At 30.7% G+C, this 22,962-nt stretch overlaps 2 protein-coding genes across 2 annotated transcripts; both read left to right on the forward strand.

Annotated features, from left to right (window-relative positions):
• The first annotated feature begins 783 nt into the window (after positions 1 to 783).
• Positions 784 to 1,870, forward strand: LOC115987962 (TMV resistance protein N-like). The gene has a single exon (XM_031111577.1). The coding sequence runs from the start codon at positions 1,065 to 1,067 to the stop codon at positions 1,581 to 1,583; it is 519 nt and encodes a 172-aa protein (XP_030967437.1). The 5' UTR covers positions 784 to 1,064; the 3' UTR covers positions 1,584 to 1,870.
• A 1,171-nt stretch (positions 1,871 to 3,041) lies between these two features.
• LOC115985119 (TMV resistance protein N-like) lies at positions 3,042 to 11,851 on the forward strand. The gene is made up of 5 exons (XM_031108088.1): positions 3,042 to 3,106; positions 8,635 to 9,742; positions 9,915 to 10,069; positions 10,314 to 11,079; positions 11,162 to 11,851. Exons 1-5 carry the CDS (start codon positions 3,042 to 3,044, stop codon positions 11,849 to 11,851), a joined length of 2,784 nt encoding a protein of 927 aa, XP_030963948.1.
• The last annotated feature ends 11,111 nt before the right edge of the window (positions 11,852 to 22,962 follow it).

Here is a 22,962-nt window from a genome sequence, read left to right on the forward strand (position 1 = left end):
CCACATACCATTAACTCATGAGTCAATTCACACTCTATAATCATGAATCAACTGACACTTTATAGCCACTACATTCGGAGCCACTTTGACAAATAGAAAAAGATTCCCACTTTCTCTCTTTGTCGAAATTGTAGGACGTGTACGACACCCTCAGTGGAAATTTAGCAATGAGGAAAATTCCAACCACATACCATTAACTCATGAGTCAATTCACACTCTATCATCATGAGTCAACTGACACTTTATAGCCACTATATTATTAGAACAAAGTTTCTCTCCAAACTAGTTTGGAGGGAAACCCTTCAAACTTATCCTATATCTTTTTTTCGGATGTGAATTTTGAAAATCTAACCGTTGAATTGCATGTTCCTTATGTTCTTAACATGTATATCAAATTTCGTTCAAATCGGATTTTATTTATTATTTGATCAATGAACTTATTTTTTATACACAATTTTAGATTACAAAAACTTGAAATTTTAACATTTGTTTGATGACATAGCAATTGATCTTTGATCTTCTTGAAATTTTGCAAGCATAAAGGATATAATAAGAACATGCAATCCAACGGTTAGATTTTCAAATTTCACACTCAATATAAAAATATATGATAAGTTTGAAGGGTTTCTCTCCAAACTAGTTTGGAGAGAAACTTTATTCATATTATTATTATAAAAAAAAAAAAAAAAAAAAGGAGTCACTAACTTTTGAATAGGATATATATATTCTGAAAATGAGCCACTATTAGCCATCATTTCTTATTTCATACTGTAGTGAGGACTACTTCTCTTTTTCCCTATCAATTATATATTTCCAGTTTGATGTTTTCTTTTTGAGATTCAATTCTAGTACACTTGTTGTAAATCATCATTCTTTCATCAATTTCCCAATCAAATGCACATACTCAAAATTTACAAATTTAGTGCTCTTAACTCATATGTGAACCTCCACTTGAATTGCAAGCCTTCATTTATCTCTTATCAATCCCGTTAATTTCATCACATCTTCAATCTTTCTTACCTTCTACTCTTCTTTTTTACATCTTCTCAATCTCCAATTAATAGATGGTATCAATGGCTTTCTTGACCAACGAAGGAGCCTCTTCTTTTTCTTCTAGCCACCGATGGAACTATGATGTCTTCTTGAGTTTTCGAGGTAAAGATACTCGTAATAATTTTACAGGCCATCTATATAAGGCTTTGCGTGACCAAGGTTTTAACACCTTCATCGATAATGGCCTTCAGAGGGGAGAAGAAATTTCAATGGAACTTCTTAAAGTCATTGAGTTGTCAATGATTTCGATTGTTGTATTCTCTAAAAATTTTGCATCTTCTCCTTGGTGCTTGAATGAACTTGTCAAGATTTTTGAGTGTAGGAGTAGTGGTCAATTGGTTTTACCAATTTTTTACAAAGTGAGCCCATCAGAAATACGTAAACAAGATGGAAAGTTTGGGATTGCACTAGCTAAACATGAAGAAAAATTCAAAGATGACATTAAAAAGGTTCAGAGGTGGAGAACAACCTTAACTGAAGCAGCAAATTTGTCTGGATTTCCTTACAATGATGGGTATGTATTTAATTAATGACTATTCTAGTGTGCTTTTATATGTTACAAACTTTTTGTGCTTTTCAATTTATAAATTATGTCATCGTTTCTAACATTGAAGATGGGGATGTTGGCGGTGCGAGGGGTAGGGACGATGAAGGTGAAGGGGAAGGCCTTTTCTTTTAATTTAATTTTTAAAATTGGGTCGATGCCAAGGATCTTAGTCAACAAATTATCACATGACACAATATTATTAGATGAGAAGACCACTAGGTATTGTTGATGTAGTTTTCTATGAAGACTGAATAATTTCTTTATATTCATAATACTAAGGCAGTTAAGCTATAAAGGTCAATAGTAGAATTAGAATAATTTTAACTTGGACAATGTTATCAGATATGACAATTCTTTATGTTCTTATATTGGTTATAAGCTTTTAATGGTTTTGTTATGACTGCAAATAATTATGAAAGTACTGTTTCTATCATATCTTTTACTACTAAACTACGTTCGCCCATGCCTTGCATGGGTTTATTTATTTTATTAGTTTTTGAGAAAGTATAATTATTATCACATGCACCTTCCTTTCTTGCCGAACTTTGGCATTTGCATTTACCTGTCATACCCCATTAACCCATCACTATGGTCATGATGTCTTATAGCTGTTGTAAAAGCTATAAGATCCATTTGTTGATTCCTAAAAAAAAAAAATGAATAAAAGCAAAAAAGAAAAGATCCATTTGTTGTACCATAATTCCAATAATACAGTACTAAGCACACTTCCTTTTAGGACCAGAAATTGGTCATCACTTTTACGTTAACATCTTTCATGATTTTTCTATGTATCACACATTTCATCAATATAAGAAAACCTTTTTTTTTTTTTTTTTGGTTATTAACAATTGCAAATTAAAAAATAATCAATGATCAAATTATATGTACTAAAAAAAAATTTCTTCCATCAAACTTCTTTTGTTTAGAATTAATAAATCAACCTTATTGCCACATCTGCTTTAAGAATGCAACTCTCAAACATTCAACCTAAAAGTAAGCCACCTAAAGGGGGGGGGGGGGGGAATATTAAAATACCAATAAAATCAGCATCCTTGAACCTTCTCGAGATGGTGAAGGCTTTCAATGACAGGAGTAGTCATCCTTGTCATCATGTCTTCCATCTTTTTCAAAATATCTTGGTCACATGATGCCATTTGGTCAAAAGAAGTAAGATCAGTTATTATGAGTCAATTATCAGAGGTTCAAGACCAAGAGGATTGTGCATGATTCTTTTTAGGAGCAATGATGGGTCACCTACAATAGATTTATTCTTATTAGAGACATGTCATGAAGATTAGCAACAATAAATCTTACATTCAATTCCCACTCAACCATGCCCCTAGAATGAGAACACAAAGTTTAGACAAGACAATAGACAAAAGGATGAAACTTTAAGACACAATAATGAAGACACTAAAAAGATGACAAACCTTTACAAGACATGGGTCTAATGCCCCTAGATAAGACAAGAATGGACCTAAGGCCCAAGACAAAGGACAAGATAAGGTAACAAACCTAGACGACATGACATGGGCCTAAGGCCCAAAAACAAGAACATGGAAAGCTCAAAGCCTAAACAAAACTAAGGTTGGGCCTGCAGCTCGAAGACAAGACAAAGATGGTCTTAATGCCACTAGACAAAACGAGAATGGGCCTAAGGCCCAAGGCAAGACAAAGGATGGACATAAAGCCCAAGACATGACAAAGGACGGGCCTATGGCCCAAGACTATACAAAGGTGGGCTTAAGGCCTCTAGAAAAAACAAGGATGGGCTTTAGGCCCTAGACAAAATCATACAAGACACAGGTGACCCTAAACCCAAGACACAACAAAGGAAAGACTCAAAACATCAAACAAAATGGGCTACTAGAATGGGCTAACATTTGAAAAAAAAAAAAAATTATCACTAAAAAGAAGCTCAAAAGAATTTTTTTTTTTTTTTAATTTTTATTTTGAAAGAAACTCTTTCTTGAAACCTCAATTTGATTTTTTTTAATAATTATTTCCAAAAAAATTCACACTTTTTTTTTAAATCGAAATTTATTAAAAGGAATTGTCACTAAAACTCAAACCTTTTTGAAAAATATTTATTTTGAAAGAAAATCTTTCTTGAAAAAAAAAAATTATTTACAAATAAACTCAATCTTTTTTTAAAAAAACTTTTTGAAATTTACCCCCCCCCCAAAAAAAACCCCTCACTAAAAACTCACACTTTTTTTTTTGAAAATTTATTTTATTTCTTTTTTTGGAACTTCACACTTTTTTTTATTTGAAAAAATAATTTCAAGCTTTACTCTCTTTTTTTGCAAACATAAAAGGACCTTTTTTTAAAGTGATTGACCCATCTTATTAGCCCAGCCTAGAAAAAACCAAGGATGGACCTAGGGCCCCAAGAAAAAAAATGGATGGGCCTAAAGCCCAAGACACAACAAAGGATATGCTTATGGTCCAAAAATGACAAAAAGGTGTGCTTAATACCCCTATAAAAAGCAAGGATGACCCTAAGGCGCAAGCCAAAATAAGACAAGACTCGGATGGGCCTAAGCCCAAGACACATCGAAGGAAAGACTCAAAACATCAAACAAAATGGGCCAACATTTGAAAAAAAAAAATTATCACTAAAAATAAACTCAAATGATTTTTTTTTTTTTGAAATTTTTTATTCTGAAAGAAACTCTTTCTTGAAAACTCAATTTGATTTTTTTAAAAAATTATTTACAAAAAAATTCACCTTTTTTTTTTGAAATTTATTAAAAGGAAACTTCATTGAAATCTCACACATTTTTGAAAAATATTTATTTTGAAAGAAACCCTTTCTTGAAAAAAAAAATATTTACAAAGAAACTCATTCTTTAAAAAAATTGGAATTAAAAAAAAAAACCCTCATTGAAAACTCAAATAAATGTTAAAATTTTTTGATAATTATTTGATTTTTTTTTTTAGAACTTCACACTTTTTTTTTTGATAAATTTTATTTGAAAAAAGAATTAGAAAACTTTACTTTTTTTTTTTTTTTGAAAACATAAAAAGACCTTTTTTTTTTTTTTTTTTTTTTTTTGAAAAAAAAAAAAAAACTTTTTTTTTTTTTTTTTTTTAAGTGATTGACCCATCTTATTAGCCCAACAAACAATTCAAACAAAGGACACACGTATGCACACTTAATTGAGTAAAATCTACATGGTTGGGGTTAAAGTTTATCTATGTGTGGGTAAGCTCCTTAAAGCTAAAGGGACAAATCTATTGGTCACACATAACTAGGTGGGTCATGATTCCAACCTTGGGCCTAAATGGACCCCATATGGATTGGTAGACAAACCTTTAACGTACTCAAAGTCCATTACAAGCAATGGCATAAATTGTGAGTTGGTGGGATGAAATTCTGAAAGTCTTGGCCCTAATAGAGCCTCCACTTTCCCACTCATCTCCAACCAAGATTACATGGGTACAGAGTGTATGTGTGTGAAACACAAATAAAACATGATTGAGCTCAATTAATAAAATTTTTATTTAATTATGGCCTAAAAACATATCAGAGTTAAACTTCATCTCTATACCTAGTGGAGTTGCCATTGTGGGTGCAAGCGCCCGCGGCAAGTGGTTTCCTCTTGGGAAGTATGCCTTAGCCTTGGAGTGGACCAGGTGGAGGGTGAAAAATAGAATGGCCACCTAGATTATGTCTCGGAACCAAATTAGACCTTTTGAGCCACTCACTTACATGTACAGGTCTGCATACCAGATTATGGGTCTATAGTTTGGATATGGCTTGGGAAGGTGTTAGACACCCAAGACCGCCCAAGTTATGGGCTGGCCTCAATTACGTGTTGCTAGGCCATATTTAATTAAAGAGTTTATTAAAGAGCCCTAGTTCTTGACCTAAACATACATCATGCGATTAATTAAAAGGACACACATAACATGTTAAACATCATATCACAATATAGAAGGAAATAAATAAAACACAATCAAATAGATTATTTTAATATGGGAAACTAACATTTAAATAAAACACACAAGAAAAAAATATCAAATAAACCAAATATGACAAAAATACTAAAATAAACATGGAAAACAATTGAACACAAATTAATTAACCTAAATAGAGTAAAACAGAAATACATAACATAGGGAAAAATAATTAATTAAATAAAACAAGAAATTTGCCCAAATCTGGGTTCATGGTGCGTATGCATACTTAACCATGTGCATGCATGTTCGAAAACATGTGCACGCATACTCAAGGATGCATACACATCCTCAAAACAGAATTTGGAAGAAATTACATTTTAATTGAATCAATTACATACATGAATTTAAATCAAAGAGATTGGCAAGATAAACACCAGAATAATTACATCATGTTTAGATTAACATGCATCAAATGAATATAACAACAATTAGACAAAGAAGATGTGAATAATCAAATAAACATCAAAACAAAGAACATGCTAATATGACATAAAAACTAAATAAATTCACAAAAGAACTAAGAACAGATTATATTAACCCAAGACTAGATTAACACATGTCAAAATAAATATAAACATCAAACAAATCAAATATAACAACTAAAAAGGACTACATAATAAACTCATGTGAATCCTATTAAAAAAAAAAAATTCATGAAAAGAACACTCAACTTACTTAGAATCACGAGTTTTGAGATTGTTTAACTGACCCCTCAGTGCCTATAATACTAAGGTTAGATTGAGATAACAAGATAATTAAAGAACGCAATAGTTTTTAGGAATCACAACTCAAGAACATCTTTAATTGGAAAGGGTTTTGGAAACAAATAAAACACTAATTTCTGCCTTAGAACAATGCTTGAAATTGGTTTTTGAAAGACTAAATAATGTGCAAAGGTGCTGTGGTGACTCTAGTAAAGATGAACTACGGTTTATAAAAGAATGAAGTACTCTTTCTAGCTAGGGTTTTGATTGAAGATATAAGGTGAATATTTATGAGTTAAAATTAGGTTTTTTGGGTCTTTTTAGAGGTCTTTGGAGATCCCCAAGGGTCTAAGGGCTGGCCCACTACATCAAAAAATTGATGTTTTGGGCCCCTAAAATTGAAGTTCTAGGACCTAGAAATTGGCCGCGTATGTAGGTTTTGTGGGTGCATATGCACCCTTCATCCATGTGTACGCATGCTTGCAAAAAAAATCCTATTTTTGACTGATTAGATGGCATGACTTCAAATAGCCATAACTCACTTAATATAAATCCAAATCATGTAAAATTTATGTTCAAATTGAATTCTAGGATGTCTAATATCCAATGAAACAAACTACATTTAATTATTATTTGCAGATCATAAATTATAGTCAAAACAGTGAGAAAATGTCATTTTTCAGCTTGTTTTCAATGCGATTTAAGCACTTTTGTGTTGTGAACTTGTGATTACTTCCAAACAAGTTCTTTAATTACTATTGGTCAATGGGTACAAAATGAGGTGTCTACACTAATAACCGTAATAGTTGCTAACCATTCCAAGGCATCAACAAAATTCGTGCCAAACTCCTTCAGTGCTCTTATGTCTAATCCGGTTGCTTTTGACACCTCTATCACGTTTTGGTTGTAACATAGTGCAAGAGTAACACAGTTAAACTCTTCATTGCATATCTTGCACAGGGTGTTAGATATGTTTTGTTATCAATATGTGGTGTAATAGGTAAAATTATTGAATTTTATTATATTAGATTAGAATTATTGTTATTGTACTTAATTGAATGGAAAGAGGATTTGTATTTGTAATATTGAATATAATTTCATATGACATTTGAATGTATAAATTTGAAACTTAAAAGTTTTTCCATTCATTGCATGGGTTAATCACTAGTACCATATATAATAGATAGAGGAAGTTAAAAAAGATGATATGTGTCATTGTTTCATGAATTGACAAAGAGACGTGTCATTATTATGTGTATTCACCAATTGTAGAAATCCAACTTTTATATTATATTTTATATAATATACATACATACATAGATATATATATATATATATATATATATATATATATATATATATAGGACAACATTTGGCTACAAACTTGGTTGTAGCATAAGGCTACAAGTTTCATTAAAAAAATTAACATGATTACATATTTTGAAAATTTAACCATTAAATTACATGTTCTTTATGCTCTTAATATACATGTCAAATTTTGTGTCAATCAAATGTTATTTGTTATATGATTCACAAACTTGTTTTTTTATACATAGTTTTAGATTAAAAAAAAATTAACAATTTAAACAATTGATTGATTACATAACTATTGAATTTTAATTTTCTGAAAATTTTGCAAGCATAAAGGATACAAAAACAAAATGTAATCCAACGTGGATTTGTCAAAATCCACATTCATTAAAAAAGATATTGAGTGAAGTTGTAACCTTAAGTTACAATAAGATTATAGTCAAACTTTGTTCTATAATATATAGATAGATAGATGTTAGAAATAGAATAATTTTAACATATTCAAACAACTTTTCTCTCAACAAAAAATAAGCAAATTAAAATAATTCTAACAACTCTTCTTCTTTCATTAGTTAGAAACTTTTAAACGATTTTGTGACCATTAAATGTCCAATTTTGAAACTATACTTATATAAAAAATTATTTATCATATATTCTACTATTAAATTTTAGAAATAAAATAATTTAATGTTAATGTTAAAATTCAAGAGTTTCTCCCATTTAATTTTTAGAAAATTTCTTAATCTCGTTTTTTTCAAATATTAGAAGTGGGTTTCCAATAGGTGGGTCTCCTTAATCCTCATCACCAAAAGGGAGTTTCTATCCAACCATTTGCTAAAACCCTAGATCTAATTTTCTAGCCAAAAGAAGAAGAATAATGTGTTAAAATTAATGATAGTTCCTAATCTTTTGAATTTTAATGCCATTTAATTTAAATAATAATATGTTAATTGCAATGCACAAAACTAGACATATTGAATTTAGTTCTTCTTGATATTTATATTTACAACTAATCCAAATCATTATGTCTTTCTTATGCTCTATGCTTTGCAGCTGCATTGAATCTGAATTTGAGTTTATCCAAAGAGTTATAAAAGAGATATCAAGTACTAAATCAAATCGTATGCCATTGTTTGTTGCTAAATATCCAGTTGGAATAGATATTCGAGCGAAGGCTATAGAATTGCTTTTAGATATAGAGTCGAATGAAGTTTTCATGGTGGGAATTTATGGTCTTGGGGGAATAGGTAAGACTACGATCTCGAAAGCTGTTTATAATAGAATTGCTAACCATTTTGAAGGAAGCTGTTTTTTAGAGAATGTTAGAGAAAGGTCAAGGATAAATGGTGACATAATCCAACTACAAGAGACACTTCTTTCTAAGATCTTACAAGATAGACACTTGAAGGTGTACAATGTATTTGAAGGTACCAATTTGATAAAGGAAAGACTTCAGAGTAAAAAAGTTCTTTTAATTCTTGATGATGTGGGTGAATCAAATGACGTAGAAAATTTGCTTGGAGAATGTAACTGGTTTGCTTCCGGAAGTAGAGTTATTATAACAACAAGAAACAAACAAGTACTGACCACTTTGGGAAGAGATCATCGGATATACAAGGTTAAAAAATTGAGTCACTGTGAAGCTCATGAACTTTTCAACCAGTATGCCTTCCAAACAAGTAAATATGGGGAAGATTATTCAGAACTTGCAAAACAGATTATACATTATGCCAATGGCCTACCATTAGCTTTAAAAATAATTGGTTCCGATTTGTGTGGAAAAAATATACATGAATGGAAAAGTGCATTAGAAAAGTATGAAAACATTCCACATGAAAATATTCAAGAAATACTCAAAATAAGTTATGATGGATTGGAAAAAACTGAAAAGGATATTTTTCTTGATATTGCTTGTTTTTTTAAGAATTACAACAAGGATGACGTTGTAAATATATTAGGTTCTTGTGATTTATATCCAGACTATGGTATTGGAAAGCTTATTGATAAGTGTCTCATAACCTTGGAGCATAGCTATTTGTCAATGCATGACTTGGTACAACAAATGGGTAGAGAAATCGTTCGACAAGAATCAGAAGAGATTGAACAACGTAGTAGGATATGGTGTTATAAGGATGCTCATAAATTACTAACTAGAAATATGGTATACATTCTTTGCTTCTCCATTTTTTTGAAATATTTCTTTATTGGATTTTCCCTTTACAATATTGAACAAAATATAATTTTCTCAATATATGTTTTGTTTAAAGTTTCAAAATCTTTATACATTTGTCGAATTCTATTATGAAGTGTGACTAATTCTTTGTCTTAAATAGGGATCAAATAAAATTCGAGGTATAATGTTGCACTCCCCTGACCGAATAAAGGTGTCATTGAAAGCTAAAGTTCTCAAGAGGATGAAAAATCTTAAATTTCTTATAGGCAATGTACATATTGGTGAAGAACTTGAATATCTCCCAGATGAGTTAAGGTATCTTGAATGGCATGAATTTCCTCTATCCTTATCTTCTAAATGTTGCCCTCCTCAACAACTTGTTGTACTCAAGATGTCTAACATTATATTGGAGAAGGTATTCAAGCAGGTATAAGTACTAGTATTTATAAATTTTAATTTATTTAAATGTTATTTTTAAAAGTTGAAGATAAATTTTTTAAAATTTTTTTTTTTTGTAGGGGTTCCAGTACAAAAATTTGAAAATTATCAATCTATGTAGGTGTAGTCTCTTTACAAAATTACCTGACTTGTGCTCCCCAAACTTAGAGAAATTGGACCTTTTCGGTTGTAAAAATTTAATTGAGATTCATGAGTCTATTGGATTTCTTGAGAAGCTTAAAGTATGGAATCTCTTCGGTTGTTCACAACTTCAAATTCTTCCAAGTACTCTCAGGTTGAAATCTCTTGGATATTTTAATCTACGCTACTGCTCAAGGCTAAAGAAGTTCCCTAATATTCACCCAGAAATGAAATGTTTAAAGGAATTGAATTTGTTTTCTAGTGGTATTAGAGAATTGCCTTCATCACTGTTGTATCTGACTGGACTTGACACATTAGAACTAGTTGGCTGCCGTAAGCTTACGAATTTTTTAGTTAGGGCCAATAAATCACAAATGCAGGAGGAAGTAGATATTCCTTCTACCGAATTGAGACTGGCCTACAATTCCTTTAATAACTTCTCAAGACCTATTGGGTTTCTGAGCTTGACAGAACTGGATCTTAGCTTGTGTGTTGGAATTAAAGTCAAATTAGATTCTTGGATGCAGCCTGATTACTTCCCAGTATTGACAATTTTAAATCTAGCTTATACTGGTATTGTTACCATCCCGGAAAGTATTAGCAGATTTACTAGATTACAATATCTTTATGTAACTGATTGCAAAAAGCTCCGGGAAATTCCAAGACTTCCACAATCTATAAGAACTATGGATGCACATAGATGCTATGGACTGGATCCACAATCATCAAGCAAAGTATGGAATCAGGTATCTCTCTCTCTCTCCCTCTCTCTCTCTCTCTAAAGTTTAAGTTATAAAGAAACAATTGTTAAACTTCAATTTCTTGCAGTTTGGAGAAATTCTAGGGATTCTACCAAATACAGTTGCTAAAGCTACAAGAAGTTTTGAATCTATAATTCACCGTCTTATACTACCAGCTTTTGAGATTCCAAAGTGGTTCAAATTCAACCATCATCGGAATGTCGGAAATTCCGTATCATTCTTGGTTGGTCCCAAATTTTCAAATTTGGTTGTTTGTATTGCTTTTCCATCAAAGGATGTGAACACCAATATGGATAGACTTTGTTCAGTTAAGATTTCCATCAATGGTTGTAAACAACAAAACATATGTGGGACGTATGATAATAAGGGCCATGTGTTGTTAATTTATGGGAAAGTGAATATTTCAAAGCCATTTGAAGAGAATCAGGTTGAGGTTGAGGTTAGTTATGACCATCAATGGATGAATATTTCTCTAAATAGGATGAGGATTTATGTAGAATGCATTTGTTGTCCTCAGAAATGCAAAATATCTCCTACCTCAACTATTGATCAATGGGCTTTCAACAATGGGGAAGAAGATTCAGGCCGTGTTAGAATCCGATGCCGACTGCGGAGAAGAAACGATCAACCAACCCATGCTAGACGTCCCCAAAAACACTACTTGTCCCGCTTTGGATGGCTTCGAATCCGATTCCAACTCTGGAAACGAAGCTCCAAACCCTGGAGACGGCGATTTACCAATGGGTTTCATGATTAGGGTTCATCTTCAATCCCTAATACCTTTTTTCAACGATGATACCAACGCCAATCTATATGCACCATCATAGAAGACAAAAACATCTTGATTCAACTTTGAAGAGATGGTGTGCCTCTTTCTATTTCTCTAAATTTAAAGGCTTATTCATGGGATTGTTGCTCAAGTATATATTGTGTCTCAAGTAAATAATAGCAAAATCAAACTTTTGGGCTATGTAATCTATATATAACTAGTTGTTAATCCATGAGATGCACAAGGCTTTCTTGAAAATAAGATTTTAAAAAGAATATTTTATTTATATTGCATATTTATTTATAGTAATTTAAAAGATTATTTCAAATCTTCATTTCATTTTATTTTAGTAGGAATAGTTTATGTAATTAAATGAAATGCTTATAAATAAGAGATGACATTAATAATATACTATATATAGTTAGCAATTATTGAAGATATTATTCAAATATGATAATTTTTTTTTGTTTAAAAAAAATAACAAATTTAATACATTGAGACAAAAAAATACTATATAAAAAATATTCAAAAGAGGAAATCATGGTGAGAAGCCATTATGCATTAAGCAAAAAAGTATAAAAGTAGAAAAGTAGTCCCATGAGGCTTAAGAGAGCCTCAAGGCAACTGATGCAAAACCTCAACTTAGGGCCAATCTTAGGACAAAGCACGTTTAAGATAGCTGATTTCTAGGGACCATGTTGTCATAGCCACTAGAATATGTTAGCACAAAATTATTATTATAATGCAACTCAATTCAGTCAAAAAATTAACAATTATTATGTCAGAAACTCATCAAAGAAAACCAAAGTTTGCCTCATTTGTGCCATATAATACCATTTTTTTTTTTTTTTGAGGCATTCTATCAAACACACTATGCATTATTGTTGCAACCATTCCCTGCATATAATGCAAACAAAGATCAACTTAAAACACACCAACTATATCCTTTCATAGACTAAGTTACCCAAACTTTTAAATCATATCTAATCTAATCAGGTAGGAGACATCCACCAATCGCTGTGCATCACACTACGTCAATGAGATGGACAGGACACTTCTAATTTATTTGATCAAATTTACAAATTTTAATGTACTTCTTTGTTTATATTTTTTAAGCAATTCTGGAGGATTTATATTGCAACCACAAAATAAAAATCAATGCCTTCAAGGTTAAACATTGTACTAAATAGATAGTTTAAATTCAAATCTTTATAATATAGCAAACAGCACTTATAAGATTTATAAGCATACAAAATAAGAAACAATTTGATAAACCACAAACCATAAGTATGATTGTACAATAATCTAGGTAAAATTTGGGAGAAGAAACTACTATGCTCTCTTTGCTAGTGAAAATGTTGAAGCTCAATTATTATTGTATGGTTATACATTTGACACCCCTATCTCAGCCTTACTAAGGGTCACAATATTGCCCAAAAAAAAAAAAAACTTTGATGCCCTTAAAATTGAATTCGTATGCACTGCCACAGCTTACATCAAATTGGCCTTCTACATTTTGATTTCCTTCATCCCATCAAATTTCTAGACTAGTTGACAATTGTATATATTCCCAACTATCATCTAACAATGAAATTATTATGCCTTTTCAAAAACAAAAAGGAAAGCAAAGACCCAATATTGTTTTGTGCAGCAGATTTGAAACCTATAACCAATAAAGAAAATTAAACCTATTGGAAATTCATTAATTGGTATCAGTGCAGGTAATTGATACGCTAAAAGGCTCTTTAATAACATTATTAAAAAAAAAAAAAAACATCTGAAATATAGGATCAAATTAAATCAAGACGATTAAATACCAAAATTTCCTTCAGCTTTGAATAAACCAAGCATAATTTAAGATGAAATAAAAATTGCAAAGTAGAAATAACATTAGATCTTTATCAAACTATAAACAAAAATGTAATCAAAAGAAATTAAGATACCATCACTTAACTGGGAAGAATTATTTAAAAATATGTCTACTTCTGCTTAAATGATGAGAAATGTATCCCTCTTTTCATTTTTCATCCTCTTATGACAAACACAAATTTAGGAAAATGAAACATGGCTTCAGCTTTCATTCTATTATGACTACCATGCCTTATATAAATGTTCCTTATAAATTTTTCCAAGGATTAATATAATAATTTTCCCTTAGTTAGATACCCTATCCGTATGCTTAGCTTAAATTTAGAAATACCCTTTCCCTAACTATATCTTATATTAAAATAACTATCCTGAAACGCAGTTGTCATATATAGTAAGAATTTTCAATCAAAGTCCTAATACCTATCTAATTTATTTCAAAAAGAAATGAAAATTTTTTGTTGTGGCATAAGTTTCTTGAATGTTTTAACCTTTGTCCCAATGTATTTAAAAAAGAGGGAAAAAAAAAAAAAAAAAAACTTGTTGTGGCTTAAGTTTTATGAAGGTGTCAATTTCAACAGTTAAATCAATGACTCATTGTAGGTAGTTAGCAAAATAGGGGAAAAAAAAAAACAGAGTTATTTTATCAATATAAATTTTAGTCTCATATTGTATAGCAGTTGTCCTCAACCTCATCAATAATAGAAAGATAACTGCCTACCAGCTTGCCTCCTCCCTGATTAGAAACAAAGAAGAATATCATTAATCATGTAAAGTAACATTGATAGAGATCAAGCCCTTTTAGGGTGAAAATATGTTTAACAACTGTTCTGAGTTTTGAAGGGCATGGATAATTTTGGAAAGAAGTATTTATCTGATTACAAAAGGTGGTCAAAACTATTTTTTAAATAGTCTATGATTTTTGTTTATGAATCATTGTGATTGATACCTGTCAGGAGTCCGCTGGAAATTCTAATTTGACTCCTTATACATACAAATATCAGCCAACGATTAAGATTCAAGACACATTAGCCAGTTTGATATCAAATGCATGTGTATTAGATAGCAATAGTCGCTACTTGGGCAGTTCAGGTAAGGGAGAGCCTACTAACAAAATCATATGTTCTTTTTGTACCATACATATAACAGTAGTAACATATTCAATACTTCATAGCATATCTGAATTGTTAACACATGCTAGGAATCTTTGTTTTGCTATATCTGTATATATTAAGAGGATTCAGAAAATAATTTATTGCTTTTTTTTTTTTTTGTCAAAAATACCCCTAAATTAATTAACCAACAACTTAAAAATGGGATTAAAATAGTAAATTGGCAAAAGAAAATTAGTTATTGCTTTTTTTTTTTACTGTAAAAAATACTCCTACCTAAAACTTAAAAATAGGGTTAAAATAGTAAATTGACAAAAATAATAAATTTCTACTTCTAAATTGAAATATCTTCCTGCTTTTAATAAACTTTTACTTTTATGTTGATTTAAATTCCTACTTCTACTCACTAACTCCCTACAAAATAGTATCACTCTTTTGTTAGTTTTTAAACTCCTCAAATCTACAAAACTCACCCCATGTATTCATTTTGAGAAATGATATATCTATAATATTTTTATAACAAATCCTAAGTGGCAAGTTGTTACTAGTTGTTATTGTTAGGACAAAAAAGTAATCTTAGTGTTAATTTCAAATTTGAACCAACAACAACTAACCACCTATGATTTGTTGTAAAAATATTGTAAAAATGTTGTAGATGTAACATCTCTCATTCATTTTTTTTTTTTACCCAAAAAATAGAAGAGCCTCTGAGCGCGTGCTCAGAGGCTAGTATATATTATTTACTTCTTATTGTTTACTTCTCTTCCATTTCTCCGTTTTCTTTTATTCTTTTTTCCCTCTGCGAGAAGAAACTTAGCAAAGGTTGAAGAGAAAGAACAAAGGAGTCTACCACCCCCGGTTAGCTAGCAAAACCACTACCGATAAAACTGACTTCTTTCATTGTTCCCTTTCAGTTGTAGTGGTTGGGATTTTCTTTCATAATCTTCTTATCTTTCTAAGTGAAAGTTTGTTTTTGTAATTTTGGTGGCTCAATTTCTTTTTCCTTCCCCCTCAATGGTCACACAATCAAGCTGCTATATTGCATTGTATAAAAAAAAAAAAAAAAAAAAAAAGTAAAAACCCAATATTGCAACTTTTACTGTGTTTTTATTTCCTTCCACTAATTTGATAGAAATATTGTTTTACCATTGTATGTTTTGATTTAGACGATATTAGAAAATTTTCCAAATTACACCACGTTTGCATTGGTGATATAAAAACTTTCCCTTGCTTTATGAGGTGCCAAATAAAACAAATGTTAGAGATGTTGGTGAGAAATATAAAAGCCACGGAAGAGTTGGTTTTTGGCTTTACATTGTTCATGGTAGAATTTAATTAGTTATGTAATTCCATATATTTGATACTCTTCAATTTGTTTGTTCTACCTATTTGTTGTGTTATTTATTGCATTATAGGAACTGTTCAACGTGTCAATAGGTTGTGTATTTCTGTTTTAATTCTTTTTATTTATAATAGCAATTGTTTATATCTTAGACATTGAAATTTTGTGCACATCGTGTGTTTGAAAAAATGTCTTACTTACTCTTGCATTAGTTTATATCCACTTCATGGTGTGTGCCTCTTGGCTTTATTTGCCATTGGTCATTGCATTTTTTCCTAATGTGCATTTAGGCATTGTATGTCATCAACATAATTGGCAATTTATTACAAATCTACTTGAAAGGTCTCCTGTTTGCTAGATTTCCAATTCCGAAATAAAATAACATTGCTTTTACCTCCCATGTGCCACACCACATTTTAAAATATTCTGCTCATCAATCTCTTTATATATGCCTTTTAAAGGAAGCTAGTTCAACAATTGTTAGTGTTGTCTGTAAATATAGGTTTTATTTCAAGTTTTTTTTTTTTTTTTAAATATATATATTTGTAGGACATTTAGAAATATAGATTGGGGAGTCCAAAAAATTTTCATGATTTAAATCAATCAAATTATTATGTGTTGAATGGTGTAAATGATGCTTATGAATATCTTGTGACTAGAAGGGCATATGGACACAGTTGAATTTAGTGAGCAAGAACAGGTTTCCTTTTTGTAACTTTAGAAGATGTGTTTTCTTTATGAATGTTCAATCAGATTTCTCATTATTATATTTTAGGAGGCAAGATTTAGGAGAATAATTTAACCACTCTATTTTAAATCCAGCAAGATTTTAAAAAAATAAGATTGTTTTTTTGTAGTTACATGCAAAACTATAGATGTTGAACAATTATTGAATTACGATGTGAGGGGCTGTATTCTACTGCATTTTGAGTAGTGATTTAGTGTTATTCTGTTTCAGTTCAATGTAGCCAGACAGATGCATTGAGAATTGAAAAGAGTTTTAGTTTCAATTGTTTCAAGCATTCAAATTTAGATAGCTGCTCGGTAAATCTTTGTTTCTAAGGTATTTGATTCAACAAGATATGTGATCTATTTGTTTATTATTTTCACTCAACCTTTTAATTGGGTATAGAATATAGTGAAATGGTTGTTCTCCTAATTGTTCCAGAAAAAACACAGCAATCATTTACTTTTTTGTTGATGGGTTGGTTTGATTTTCTTCAAACTTTGTATCACATGTTGAAATTGGTAGCATAAATGTGTATACGTATGTTTTGTTTGAAACATAATTTTCATACATATGTTCATATTTATTTTTGTATAGCAGACAGTTTAGCCTAACTATAAATATTGCAGGTATGTCTTGACCTGAGTAGAAATTACTTAATTTAGCAACCTTCTTATTTTAAGATAAGTGTTAATGTCCACATATTAGGACAAGAGTAGCAACTTTTGTATTTAGATCTTTTTGAGATTAGTGTGGATCATTTCAGTTAAAAAGAAGCTTGGATCTGCCTCAAGCAAAAAAAAAAATTAATACATAAATGAAAAAATTTGTTTCCAGGATTACATATGATGTCATCTGTAAAGGAAAAATCAAACATCCCAGCAACCCAATCTATTCTGTGTTAGACAGCACCTTTAAAATAAAATACCTGACTGCTTTGTTTTTATTCCAGAATCTGAATCTGAATTCCCAAATTTTTTTTTTTTTTAAATTTTACATAAAGTTATGATCTTTTTCACCCATTTTTATTATATCCATGCTTTAATTTAAAAGATATTGCATCAAACGATGTTGTTGGGTTATTTTGGCATTTTAGAAGGTGCAAGAGTGGTGGAGAAAGTAGAGGTAGAGGTGGAGATGGAGTCTGAGTATGAGGAATTAGCTAAAGCCTTTGAAAACTTTGGAAACATTTTTTATATCTTTCTTTTCTTTTTGTTTTTTTTCTAATTCCTTCACTGGATTGAAAAGAATTAGAATCCTATAAGTGTTTGATAGGAAGAACCAAGTAAGGCTTTCCACCAAATATATAAAATTTGTTAACTCTGAAAAACTTTAGCTGTTTTGGAATTCCTATCACATTTTTGGCAGTTATAAATAAAAAGTTAAGTTCTTTTGCAATCTAACACTATAATCTATTTAGATTTTTATCATTTTGGGTGTGTTATTGATGGTTGATACACGGGCCAATTTGTTTGGTCAATTATCCGCTCATCCAATAACACCCTTGGTATCCATGCTCCAAGAGGTACAAAACAACGCAAGAAAGCTTTGCAAGCTAAAACTTTTAGAGTTGCTTCCTTTCCAATTGATTCTAAAATCTTAACCATTCATGCTAGGTTTGTTACTTATGCTACCAACAATCTCCATCTATGTTCTTGATTTTTGGTTCTCCATTTTGTGAATTTTAATTATTTTTATTTCACGCCTTCTACAATCAATATTAAGTTCCATTTTTCAAAAGATGGAAAGAATATGAAGTTGATGCATCTTGATTGAATTTTAAAGCATTCACTAGAATAAAATTATTCTTGTTTCTACGCAATAGTCTAAACTACTGGATGGGACTTTTGTGCAATTTGTCACTAAAGGCACAAAATATATGAGAGCAAAATCTACATTAGTTTTGTAAGATATTAGTATTGACACAAATCCTTATTATGTTATATATTAAAACAAAACCATTTAGCAAATGAATATGGTAGTGAGACATATTGTATATGTATTAAACAATATTTCTATAAAATCTACATTTGTTCTATATTCCACTAGACTAATGAGAATTTTACTATTAGTGGTGAATACTGATTTCATTTATTTGGTTGCTGGTGATATTTGAGCTTTATGTTGTTTTTAAAACAATGCTACTTTTGAATCAATTTGTATCTATGCTAATGGTGTATATACTTAGAATTTTAATAATAATGGAAGGTATGCTTTTGATAAAATCATGACTCTAACTTCTGTTGGGGGCTGCAAAAGTAGGAAATGTAAATTCTGAAATTCTGCTTTTGTCTACAAAGTTTTGCAAGGCAGGAAAGTTATGATGTGAGAGCTTTAGTTGTAGAGCCAGTGAGAATAATGAAGCAATCCAAGAGAGACTCTTTGGGATACAGTGTATAGTTAACAACAATATGCTTGCACCTGTTTTCTCATATTTAGTATGATAACTTAAGCAGAAGTCTTATGAAGGTTTTTTTTATTGATAAAATATAGATAGCGAAGATGCCCCTAAGCAATTTAATAAGATTTTGTTGAGATGATTTACAAAACTCTTCAAATATTATGATTATTTGTTATTACTGCATGTCATATATTTTTACTTATTGTTAGTAGCTTCCTACTCCCTTCTTCACTTCATTCAAACTCAGATGCCTAGGAGTGGAGGTAGTGACAGACTTTGTTGGCGACTCAATGGAAGTGGGAAGTTTAATGTTCGGTCTTTCTATCAAAAGATTCGAAATGCAACTCTTTCTACTTTCCCTTGGAAGGGCATTTGGAAAGTAAAGGTTCCAAAAAGAGTGGCATTCTTTATGTGGATAGCAGCTTATGGCTAGATTCTAACTTTGGATAATCTTATACCCCATGGTCACACTTTGACAAATTGTTGTTTTATGTGCTGTTGTAATGAGGAATCTGTGGATCACCTGTTGATTTCTTGCCTGGTGGCTCATTCTTTATGGATGTATATGCTTTGGTTGTTTGGGATTGATTGGGTCATGCCAAGTTTAGTTGCAGACTTATTTTTTTGTTGGTATCATTGGCTTGGGAAACATAATTTTGACATTTCAAATTTGGTTTTGGGTTGCTTAATGTGGACGATTTTGTATATTCCTCTCAATATTAGTGTTGTAATTAACCATTTGTGTGATTTATTCCTTAGAATCCAAAGCGAAAAGGTTCATTTACCTTAACTAAATTTCTCTCAACCCTCCAAAAACATTATTTAGTCTTTTGGGTACATATTAAATTATTGCATTTGGCTTCTAATAAGTTCTTTCTGAAATCACCATTAATAGTGACATTCATTTTTTCCATTGAATTGACAAAAAAAATGCATTCATATTGATAAAATAAATTTTAGCATTTCTAAGAACTTTCCCATCCTTCGCATGAGTTAGCAACTAGTTAATATTTATACAAGAAGCATTTAATTTCTTTATTTCTTTTTCAATGCAGATGATGCCTTGTTGCTATTGAAGTAATTGGTTGGCCTAAGATCCCTTTCCACGTTGCAATTTGATTTTCATTTATTATAATATTTGTATTTTTATTAATCTTATCTTGTCTGCTTTTGGTGCATAATTTCTTCTTGTAAGATTTTCTAAACTTTAATTTTACCGAATAATGAGTATGCTTGGGGATTGTTCGAAATTGAAACTCAAGTCAAGCACACAATTGTTTGATGAAATGCTTCTTTGGGATATTGAATCTGCTTGCTTGGATGACCTATGCTACTCATCTAGCCAATTGTTAAGGTTTTATATTTAATTTCTACAAAAAATATTTCTATTTGATTACTTATTTACTTATGCTTTTCCCCTGGGTTTTTAAAGTTTAATATTTTTAATTATCATAGATGTTTCTTTGCTTTTATTGATTCACTAAATAATATTACTTAGATTGTTCATAAATTTATTGTAAGTTAAATGACATGGGACAAGGATGCATTGAGCCGACTACCAGGAGAAATTCATATTAAAATTTGCAATAAGCTGTGGCCCCAAAAGCCTTTTCTTCTGCAGAACCTGCCTGAAAGTGGGGCTCACTTCTTCATAATATTCATAATTGATTGGTTGAGGTTGAGAAATTATTTAAGCATACGTTTTTATTTGCTTGTTTCTTTCTTTCTTAATTAGAAATATTTGAATTAATGATGATATCAATGCCACAACTTTGTCATTGTTGAAATAACAACTGTACCTATTGATAAAACATCTCTATCCCTTAGTTTTTGTGCTTAAAAATGATTCTCTAAAGCTTAAATTAAATTCTCAAAGTGGTTTTGAGTCATACTGTTGCCATTGGAAAACAAGACAATTAGTAACTGATTTGGAAATACAGATAAACTAATTTAGACAATCAGTCATGTCATTAAACAATTAAGAGAGCCTCGCTTCTACATAGTTAATGTCTAGATGAAAGAGCAAAACTGAGAATTATGGCTCTCATATGTGGGCTGCATTGTGGAATCTTGAACTTCCATTTGAATTCCTTATTTCCTTTGGAAACTACAAAATGATTGTCTTCCAATGATTAGGGAATTAGCAAATAGGAATCTCTTCACTGATGCTTCTTGCCCTTCATGTGCTACAGAAGAGGAGTGCTTGGATCACCTATTTATTACCTATAACTTAACTTGTGAGATGTGGTTCAGATCACCACTCACCATTAGAAGTTACTTGAGTCAAAGTCAAGTCATAATTGTGTTGCTACTTGGCTGGAAAGTGTGTATAAAGTATAGGCTAGTGCAATCACTTTATTGTAATCTTTCAACAATCTTTGGGCTATTTGGATACATTGAAATAAAAAAGTGCATGAAAGAATAAGTGTTAATGCTAGATTTTGAAGTCCTAAGTTGTAGTGCTTACTTTTATACTATTTGTAGGGATGCATGGGAAGTGGACACTCTTGTTAAACCACCTAATGTACTTTTCAACAGTTTCCCTGGTAGTATAACACACAATCAGATGTTGAAGGTATGGGTTCCTCTCTCTTTTTTTGTGATATGTCTATATGATGGTATAAAACCTATAGAGAATTTGGTAAATATAATTATTATTGGATGGTTCATATAGTTGTATGCATAATACTGGAGGTGTGATTGAAGATGAAAAAATAAGGGACAATACCACCAGATATGTTGTAATTGGATACTCATGTTGCGAGCCATTTCTTCAATCAGTATTTTGGGAAAAATTGGGCAATTTCTTGAGATTATCGTAGTGCTTTGATCAAATTGGTCCGCATTTGCCCATCCAATGCATTTGCATGGATTGTGTAGTTGTTTTTGTATTATTTTTCAATAATGAAAAAAATGTTTATGTTTGTCACCATGTCAAACTAAACTTTCTGGTATTTAATTGTAAGCTTCAATCTTTGAACTTTTATAAATATATAGATAGTGGGTTCAAGACACATGTTACGTATATATAGCATAATTGATCCTTGGGTGTCTTCTTTAAAAGTTATTTAATAGGAATGCTTGCAAGCCAATTTATTCAAAGATATGTTTAAAATCATTTGTTTGGTTTCGAGAAAAGAATATTCTCTTGAATAATCATGTTCTTATTTTATATATAGGGGGTAAAGTGTGGGTTTGTAGTTTCAATGCTTTGTATATCATAGTATTCTTTTGGCTATATAAAACGCTCAATGAATTCCCATAAGAGGGTGTTAGGGTCATATTTTATTGTAACCCTATGCGATGCACAGGAAATCTATTGTGTTCGAAGATTGAAACAATTATTTGTTTCTTCATCTTTGATCTCACATTAGGATTCCTATCCTTGATATGAAACATTAAATCACGAAGCGGAAAATATAAATCAAATTTAAATTAAAAATAAAATTAGGATTTCAATCCTCTACATCCTCAAGTATCTAATAAATGCTAAAATATCAATTTCCAATAAATTGAAAGACAACTTTAAAGTACTTTTTTTTTTTTTTTTTTTTTTTTTTTTTTTTTTTCTTCTTTGTTGTTCTTACATTCATTTGAAGTACCATTAATATAAGCTCGCCAATAAAACACGTTGACAAATGTATTACGCCA

This window comes from Quercus lobata, chromosome 4 (assembly GCF_001633185.2).
Source record: "Quercus lobata isolate SW786 chromosome 4, ValleyOak3.0 Primary Assembly, whole genome shotgun sequence".
Taxonomy (NCBI): Eukaryota; Viridiplantae; Streptophyta; class Magnoliopsida; order Fagales; family Fagaceae; genus Quercus; species Quercus lobata.